Source organism: Lagopus leucura, unplaced genomic scaffold (genome assembly GCF_019238085.1).
Source record: "Lagopus leucura isolate 7727_CA_CO unplaced genomic scaffold, USGS_WTPT01 Super-Scaffold_100016, whole genome shotgun sequence".
NCBI lineage: Eukaryota > Metazoa > Chordata > Aves > Galliformes > Phasianidae > Lagopus > Lagopus leucura.
The window spans coordinates 2,863,162-2,873,045 of record NW_024962270.1 but is presented as its reverse complement, the minus strand read 5'-3'; the positions used below and the strand labels follow the sequence as shown (position 1 = coordinate 2,873,045).

Here is a 9,884-nt window from a genome sequence, read left to right as displayed (position 1 = left end):
AATGTACCAGAGAAGACATCTGAAACTGCATATTAATTTTGAAGGAATTGTTTCATTTAAATGCTTCACTTGGAACTCCTCTCATGAGGATTCTGACACTCTAAGCAAGATAAATTTTGAGTCTACCTGTGCTTTTGACATTTGTGTCAACACATCTATTTCTAAGATATTTTTGTTTCTGCTGTGTCCTTACATTTACCATGACTTGACAGATTATAAAGCAAACCGTATAAACTCCTGGTTGCTGGATGTTGGCTGCTGGACGTTGGTGCTTAAATTTAATGAAAGTAGGTCAGAAATGATAGTGATGTATCTGTGGTCAGAACACAGGAGGGTTTTGTCGTAAAAAAAAATAGTTTCATATATATTCCTCCTTTATGTAAGATAAATGTATAGACCTGAAACTCCCGTGGTACTGAATTTACTTTAATAGCAACATTTTTGTTAATGATATTATCAAGAGAAAGAGATCAACGTTAAGAAACAGAGCCTATATAATGGCCTTCCCCCAAAGCCTCACTCATGTGAATACTGGGTGGATCAGGCCCACTAAAATCCTTTCCTCCAATTTGTGGAGAGATATCTCTCTCCTTTGCCCCGTATCTGTGCACTGCAGGGTCTTCCCTGTTCAGGAAGAACCCTTCTCTGCTCTCTTCTGTCCTCCTTTACACCCCAAGGGATGTTGTAGCTCGTCCCTTTTGCCACTTCCAACCAACCATTTGCTCTAAGACCATTTGCTTTGCATTGCAGTGAGATAATTAAAACTCCCCTTAATAAGGGGAATATCCTCAGATTCAACTGTTGCCAACAAAGCGATTGCATAATGCTGGGGCTCATAGAGCAAACTAGAATGGTAGCCTACCTGATCTCCTTATTAAATGTCTGCATTTGCTTTCCCTGTTCATTGCAGGGATCAGGAGAGCTTGCATCCTCTTTTTTGGGCTCCTGACAGCAACCTGGGCCCTGGGATCTGCCTTCTTCATCATTTGCTACCCAGAGCTGGTGGGAAGTTTGCCTGAAGATGCCCTTTGGCTCTGACTTGGGAGCAATTATTGCAATCTCTGCAGTCCTTCACCAAAACAAGTTTGCATCCATGACTGTGAGGAGTTTAAAAGAAAGCTCAGGTTTTGGAGCACAGTGCAGGCAGGAAGTGAGCCATTGGGGTGAGGAACTGTAGAGCTCGCCAGACTTCATTTTAAGCCAGGAGTCCGTGTAATTTGAGGAAGTGCCTCATGGAAAGGATTTCCTGGCTGAGAACCAGATTCTGCCTCATTAAACGTGTTAAATAGGGCAAGGTTTTAAATCAAGATGGAATTTATTCCCCAATTTTGGCATGACACAGAGATTTGAGGACTTAAATAATAAGGAAATATAGGAAACAATGCCTTGTGGACAGCATATGGAAGGCCAGGTGGCTGAGACAGCGACGGCGCAGACCTCACAGCACTGTATACATTAATAAATCCAGCTGTGGCCGCTGCATCTTTATTTTACAGCTCTAATTCTCTGTCAGCACGTACCACACAACAGCTATAGCAAAGATCATATCTCCCTTGGGCATCTCCAAGTTTTTCATTACGATTGATATTATGTCCTTATTTTACACAGAGCGAACATAATGGGGAAAAGTGAGGATGCAAATAACTGCATTGTTCTGAGCTAATGCAAACTGATTGTCATAGCAAACTATTTTTCCATGGTGTTTTTTCCAGCCTCGGGGGTCAACCAGAAATGCAATAGCATCTATGCCCGTTGTCCATGGCAGGGGGTGTTTGCAGAGCAGGGTGCAGCGTGGCCATGGTGCAGAGGCAGCAGCACTCCCCCACGGCCCTGTTTGCAACTTCCGACAGTCAGCTGCCAATCCCACCAACATACAAACCAGCTTCCGAGTGTGCTTGCCTCTCCTCAAAATAGAGCCTGTACGTTTATGGCAGGAAAACACGTTCAGCTGCGGAGGAGAGCAGCTGAGCACCCGCCGCAGCGAGTTCCCCAGCATCCTGTCTCTGCTCACTTTGCCAAACACAGCGCAGCAAGGAATCGCTCACTAAAACCAATCTCTGTTCCTTGTGGCTGTGAGCTCCATCTTCCTGACTGTCCTAGGCTTTGACTTGTGCTCAGTTCATCTGTGGGCAGCACTATTTGCAGCAGAGCCCATTTTTGTACCCTTGTACCTGAAAGCCCCACTCCGAAATGCACTGTTAAAAAAAGCATCTTTCAAAAGAGATCTCTAAGTTCTGCTTGGATACAGAGCTTTCAGTTGCACTCTCCTGCCCACAGGGAGATCAGGTGCTGCTTTTTGGGGGCTGAGCTGCAGAAGTGGGCTCTCTATGGGAGCACTCACTGAATCAGATGGAATACTTTCTCCCACAGAAAAATTCAAGCAGTCGATAGAAGAAATGAGGAATCTGTAACAGAACATTTCCCTTAGTGAAAGTCTATGTTTTGTTTGCTAAGACTATCAGAGAATTAGAGGATTTTGTTTTAGTGATGAGAAAGCTATTTCCATTGGTTTTATGCTTGCAGGCTGGTTTGAGGGGTGCCTGTGTCTATGTGTACCAGGGATGTACAGCTGTCTGACTGATTGAGCAGAGTCTGATTTCGCCAAAAATTGGTTCTTCATCCCTAGAGCACAGCATCACCTTTGGCCATGCCTTCTCCAACACAGGACATGCATCCATGTGCACTTTCCTGTTTGGAAGGTTTGAGCTACTTCTACTGATGAAAAACCATAAAACCATGATGGATACACTCCTGACACCCCCACTCCCAGAATTTAGGATCTCTATTAAATGCTGTCAGGCTGCAAATTTTCTTTTAATTAAATATGACCACTTGGGTGTTATCGGGGTGAAAAAGGTATTTATAATGGGTTGTCATTCTTTTTGAAAATAGTAAGAGTATTTCAAATTCATCATTCAGATTTAAATTGGCTTCAGACAGTGCCCATAAATACCAAACTTCAGCCTGAAGCACACAGGGGTTCTACAGCCATGGAATAGATGGCTAGAAACGTTTCACGTTGCTTCACCCTAACTCTGCCCTTACACAGCAGGAAGGAGACACCTGGGGTAATGATAAATTGAACATTTTCTGAACTCCCCCTCAATTCTGGATCCTCCATATCAAACACAGAGCACTGTATTCGTCTCACTTACTTGTCTTCAGTTTTAACATGGCCACAAATGTAAGCTATGGCAGAGCTTTGTTTTGTTAATTTGCCATTTAAAAAACAGTATCTTCATTTTCCTGAAGAGAGTTTTCTCTGCTTATATATACTGTCACTGTTAGCATGTATGTGAGTAAAAATGCAAGCTCCATTTTGAAAACACAAATTTTGGTTTGGTTAAAGAATACGCTGTCAGTTCAGTTCATTTTTAAGTCATTTAGTGTGTATTTGTCATTTCTTTTTTTTTTCTTTTCCAAATCCATTTTCTTCTTCAACAAGCAGGAAAAAAAAAAAAAAAAAAAAAAAATCCAAGGAGTTCTGAGTGGAAACGCTTTGAGATGCTCATGAGGGGTTTTAGCTTTTCTGAATTTCTTCTTTTTTTGGTCAAAAAATGTTTCCTGGATTTGGAAAAAAAAAAAAAGTATTGATCATTTTACAGAACTTTTTGTTTGTTTGGGAGTTTTCTTTTTTTTCTTTCTTTTTTTTTTCCACATTTATCACCATTAAGCAAAAATAAAGGTATGTTTAACTCTGCTCAGTCCTTGTATTGTGCTTACGAGGCAGGTAAGTCGGCTCATCTCTCAGCACCTCCAATCCACCACCTTCATGGTGAAGGGGGGAGATGTGTTGATTATCCTCTGTAGATAATTTCTGAGCTATTGCTAGAAATTGCTATACAAGACAAAGATATTAGCAGTATTGTTCCATGCCGCCCACGGAAATTAATATATGCATGAATAGATTTTTTTGTATTTGGTTCTAGTAATTACGGCTTAATGCTCTATCTAATCTGCATACTGTAAAGGATTAATTTTGCTTTCCATCTCCGTTCTCTCCCAGCGTTGTTTAACCTCATACCTGTGGGTTTACGAGTGGTGGCGATTCAGGGGGTTCAAACAAAATTGTATCTGGCAATGAACAGCGAAGGATATCTATACACATCAGTAAGTACATGTTTGTCGTTTTTTTCTCACTTAAATTCTCTTAAGATCTCGGTAAATGATTAAGTTGCTGTTTCGAGGAACCCAGTTGTAACCTACAGAGACAGAATTTGGCAGTGAATTAGGTCTAGTGGTGGTGTTCTTGTTTAGTGTATTGCTCTTTTTTTTCTAGTATGAGTACATAGGAATGTATGGAATCAAACTGCAGCGCCTTGGATGCAAACTAATGATCCCAAAGTGTGAAATCAATTAAAAAAAAAAAAATTAAGAAGACGCAAAACCAAACCAGACAGGAAGCTCTCTCTTGGTCACTGCCGACTGATTGCGCTAATCTGTGCGGCGTAGGGAGGAAAAAGGACAGCGTGGTGAATCACACGCCTGCCTGAGCACGCTTTGTATCTTCCCGTATCATCTCCATTGCTGTTATTAAAAGGGATTAGAGAAAGTCATTTTTTTGTTTGGCTAGGATGTTCAAGTAGAAATGGGATTGGGTGCCAAAATCTTCAAGATGCTGCGTGAGTAAAGGAACGTTTCGTTTGGAGGTTTTGGTGACGAATGTCAACTAATAATTTTCTGTGGCATTTCTCAAGAGAGCGAATGCTGTTTTCATGAAAAAAAAAAAAAGAAAAAGAAAGAAGAAAGGACTTTCTGAAACAGACATTTTTCAATTAAAAACATATAGTTGAATTATGTTCAGGAGTTTTAATTATAGAGTCTTAATAGATTTTTCCCAAGGAAGAAATGAGAGGAAAATGTAATTTATTATCTATTACAAATTATTCTCTGTTAAGAATGATTCCCTTAAGATGCCTTTAATACTGGTAACAATTAAATAAACTTACTCACATCTCCCATTTGTTTTGCAATCCTGACAGCTGGGATACAGGGTGAACTTTGCCTATTTTTTCTGCAAGAGCAAAAGTAAATTAGAGCTGGGTATGCTTTGGGAGAAAGTAAGACCGCAGTGAGCGGCATCAAACTCCACTTCTCTTTCTGTTCTGGCTGTTTGCTCAGGGTTGCTAATCCACTGATCTGTTTGCAGGGCTGTGGCCACACAGCCAGATCATGCAAAGCCCCCTTAATCCTGCACCATCCTGTAAAGCAGTGCCATTTACATTTGCACTGCTCATGTACCTTCAACTGCACCGTGAGTGTTCATTGGCATTGGCATCTGCTGGCTGCCCACTCACCGACAGCACTGAGCCATGCAGGATTCTGCCGGCACCGCTCTGCCTCTGTCAGTGTCAGTTCTTGAGTCATGTGTTGGGGTAGGACAGAGCAATTTGTGCAATAAAGTGAAATTCCATCATTGCGCGCAGGAGACGTGCTGGCTGGAGTAGATCGGTTCTTTCGCTGCAAGGTGCATGTTGGAAGAGTCAGATCTATTTTTGCAAAGGTGCAGTAATTTTTTGCAAAGTTGGAGAAAATGGGATGTAGACAGATTCAGAGCTACAGCGGGGACACAAAGCCAAAGGGATCGTCACTTCCAGTATTCCCCAATGTGAGGAGGCTGTAACAGAATGTAAGACTGAGAATCATAGAATATCCTGAGTTAGAAGGGACCCGTAAAAATCATTCAATCCAACTCCCGGCTCCACAAAGGACCACCCCAAACTCAGACCACATGTCTGAGAGCACTGTTCAGATCCTTGTTGAACTGATGACTTAATTCGGGGAAGTCCAGCTTTTAGCCTGACAGGTACCTAGGCACTGCAGGCAGAGCTCGGAGATTCATTTTGGTTGTCATTTTTTGGTTTTGTTAGCGCTGATTAAAGAGAGTTCTTTATGTGGTCTCGTGTGTTACCATGCATAGTATCATCTTTGAATCCTTTCATGTCTGTGAACTTAATACATTATTGTTATTGTAAAAGTAGTGAGTGACATCCCTGTTTTTCCCTTAGTAACAATAGTCAGTCTTGTTATTTATTGGGCAGCTGTATTTTCTTCTATTTGTTCTTAAATTTTTAGCCTGATAGGCTTCACCTGCTATGTCAACAGCTTTAGGATTATAGCTCCAGCACCACTTTTTAAGTGTTTCTAGCTCATCTTTTGCTGATAATCATCCTTTCAGCAAGGGATACAGCCTGACAGCCTGATACATGAGAAATTAGCTCTGTATTTTGGACTGGATTTGTGGTTGATGTAAGTGAGTCCCAGGAGAGCACAGCTGATTTATACCAGCTGAATGCTCACCTGTTCAAGGGATGCCAACAGGGAGCTCGAGGAAGAGATCAGCTCAAGTAAATGACATCCATCTACACATCCCGAGGCTTTCCAAGCCCCTGCAGGGAGGTGTTCCTGAGCAGGATCTGTCAGGAGCAGAAAAATGGCAACATGGGATTGATTGGCAGCTAAAGGCCCGTAATGCACTGACAAACTCTCAAAGCAAGAACAAGGGGGAAAATAGAAATGTACTGAAATAGTAGATAATGACAACAGATAGTTGCACCATTTTCAGAGAGAAATGTAATGAGTGTTGATGATACAGTTAAACAGGGAGAGAGAATATCTTGGTCTACGTCATGATGACGTGCCTCCACTTTTATTGTGATCCCAGAGGTTTGTTTGTGTTTGTGTCTGCACCATTTCCTTCAGATTGCATCGCCAAAGGTTACAGATTCATTTGGGAAATGATTAGAAAAGCACCCTACTGCTGTGCCATCCCTGTTCCTTGCCCCGTGCTGCTGTCTGTGCAGTGGTGCCTTTCAGCCTGAAACATTTCTGAATCAAATTAGTTGATTTGAAGTCTCTAACATATGTAGAAAATACTTCCTAGCCACAATGTGCTACAGTTGCTGGCAGATGGAGGATATCTGCGGATGCATTTTGCCAATTTGTTGAGCTCTGCCTTTGGCCTCACCCCTTTCCCCAGCAGGACATGATTCAGGGAGCTGACCTCGGAGGAGGCTGCAGTATGGTTGCTTCTGATCCAGTGACTATACTCCAAAATGAGGGGAATTTGCTCCATGAGGGGATCAGTGAAGTATAATGAATCTGCAGAGAGCAGATATCTGTAGCTGGCTTTATAGATAGTTTGCGGTGTCTGTCAGTTAGAGCAAAAATAATATCTTTAATGTAATGATAAAAGCTCCTCAGGGACAAGGCAGCAACTCAGCTAAGCAAAAAAGAAAAGAAAAAAGAAAAAAAAGAAAAAAAAAGGAAAATATATTAATATTAAATACAAGTACAATTATCTACATTTGTAGCAGAGATACACTGCAAGTTCTGGAGTACAGAGAAGGGAAGAGCCCTTGGCTATGACTGTTCACCCCCTGGGAGGAGTGGGGCTGGTTGATAGAATAGCACATCTGTGATGTTTTTCTCTATCTGGTTTCTTATTCAACTCAAGGAGGGTTGAGTGTCTGTGTCTCCCAGGCTGAATCCACCCTCAGGATTTTCCTTGCTGGGACATGGTTGGAGCGATTGAAGCTGGAGCTCTTCCTGCTGTTTGGTATTTGGGCATCCATTGAAAATGAAAGCACAGGGCTGGATTTATCCCATCTTACACCAGAGTCACACTGCTGTGAGGCGACCTAAACAGTGTCATGGCACCATTACCTTATGTAACCGCGTGATGAATCATGCCCTTTCATGTTTTAGGATGGCCTTTATTTTATCTGATTTTTCTTTTTATCTTTCAGAAGACCACCAGGTATGTAAGCTTGAGTTTTTCAGGCTTCATACCCCTGTGAATTTCTTGTGTTTTCCATCATCTTGCACAAAAGAGTGAAAAGTATTTTAAGGCTCTGTTTGTCAGAAAGGTTGACCTGGAGCTATTGCTTTCTCATTAAAGTGGTTCTGATTTGATGGGAGAAGCTCGTGGTGATACAGAGCGGCAGCTGAGTGAAGTTTCATTAAGGGGAAGGCACGTAGGTACGAGGTGAAGAGAACTGAGCGTGCTGCTTGAATTCTGCATAGGCTGAAACATAACCCAAACCACCACAAACCTCAAAAAATAGCCCAAGAAAAATTAACTATCTGCATATTTTCCACGAACAGTCATATATGATTTACTCTACAACAGCATTCAGCTATCATTGTCCTCTTATGTTAAATAGATGGTCATATGTTCACTACCCGCATAGAAAGCAGATACTGTGTGAAGCATGCACACTGATTACAACCAGAATAGTGAAATGTGATTAAGTTCTCAGAGTGGTTCAAAAAATGGTTTTGGTGAGTTGGAGAGGAGAGAGATTTGGGCATATTTTGGGCAGTGCAGTGGAGACCTGCTGCAGTTAGTGGGAATGGCTGGGGCATTTATAAAGAATTACTGGCAAAGAGCACTTTACCACCTGAGGGAAATGGTGCAAGCCAAGAGATAGGGGAGAGAATCAAAATTTAGCTAAATTTGCATGTCAGTATAAATGATTTTTTACCATGAATGCTCAAGCACAGACTACACCTTAACGTAGTTCATTCTCTTCAGCAATAAGGTCTCAGATGCAGCTGCATTTTTTTCACTTCAACACCTTGTGAGGAACGTGCAGCATCCTCCCAGTAAGGAAATGGGCATTGTGCTGGCAGCTCCAGCTGCCCCATAGTGAAGGGCAGTGAGGGGCAGGTGAGGTGTGGGAGCGGTGCGCAGACAGGAGCTGCTCTCAGGAGGTCCCCGGGCACTGCAAGATCAGTCTGTGCTGATAAATGTTTTCTGACACCTTCAGCTATGGACACAGCTTTCAATTATGCCAGCAGCTAAGCTCAGCAGATGCAAACCATCTGCACTTGAGTTCAGTCCTACAGCAGTGTTGCAGTGCAGGGATGGATGCTGGAGGTACCTGGACAGGGAGAAACCCGGTGATGTCCCTACAGCATCACTAGCTCCCTGGTGGTGGGAACTCTGACTGTGAGGTTCCAGGGTTGGCTGTGAGCTGGGCTGTGTGTAGCTAGCTGTTCTGTTCAGGTGCTTGTTGCTGCCAGAATCTGTGTGATTCCAGATTTCAGGAGGCAGACTGCCTGCTGTCTCCAGCTGTGAAGGGAGAGTGCTGCCTTCCCATGGGAGAGTTATTAAGAGACTCAGCAAGCTGAAAGCCTTCGAGTTGTTATGCTGCTTTTCTCTACAGGTCATCCCTGAGGAGCTGGAGACCCATAGAGGTGCTGCATCCAGACTTTGCTGCAGGTGGTGGGAGCTGGGGTGCTCGGCAACTCCTAAGATGAGGCTTCATAAGAGGAACTTAGGAAGGAGAAAGTGATGCTGCAGGACTGAGCTGCAGCACAGTCCTGTACGGTCTGAGCCTTACAGACCTGCAGTTAGATGCCAGTGCAGTGGTTTCCTACAGCCTTGGCAGAACATGGAACTTGCCCTGAGCTGGGGCGTTTGTCAGCTGGGTTGCACACTGCCAGATCTCAGCAGCTCGGCCTGGCCCTGTGCCAGCACATGAGGAATGCCAAGCACCAGGACTTGAGGCTGCACACAACTCCTCACTGCCACATTGCAGAGCATGTTTGGCAGGCGAGCCCTGTAAGCAGATAAGGGCTTCAAGCAGACAGCTCAAGTTGCAAAGTGCGAGAACAAGAGCACTACCAGGTTCTTGGCGCATTCAGTTCAGAGCACACGTTCAAATCACCGAAGAATGGATTGCATTGCTGTGATTCAGAGGAGCCAATGAGTAAAGTGTAGCTTTTCTCCTCTAAATTTGCACATTGTGACCAGCCTGCGCTGGTGGTGTAGGCGCCCATAGGATGACATGTGCCCGCTCCCTGCAAGGGCTCAGCTCTTTTGCAGTCTGCTAGGAGAATATCTATATTAGTATTTATGTGGGGCTTTGAATTGCTGC

The 9,884-nt window shown here is 43.3% G+C and overlaps 1 protein-coding gene across 2 annotated transcripts in view; it reads left to right on the top strand.

Moving 5' to 3' along the window:
• Positions 1 to 9,884, top strand: part of FGF13 (fibroblast growth factor 13) — a 209,972-nt gene that overhangs the window by 161,624 nt on the left and 38,464 nt on the right. For both annotated transcript variants that reach the window (XM_042876744.1, XM_042876745.1), the window contains one exon: positions 4,007 to 4,110. In XM_042876744.1, the coding sequence (XP_042732678.1) occupies positions 4,007 to 4,110 (104 nt within the window). The remainder of the gene's footprint in view (positions 1 to 4,006; positions 4,111 to 9,884) is intronic.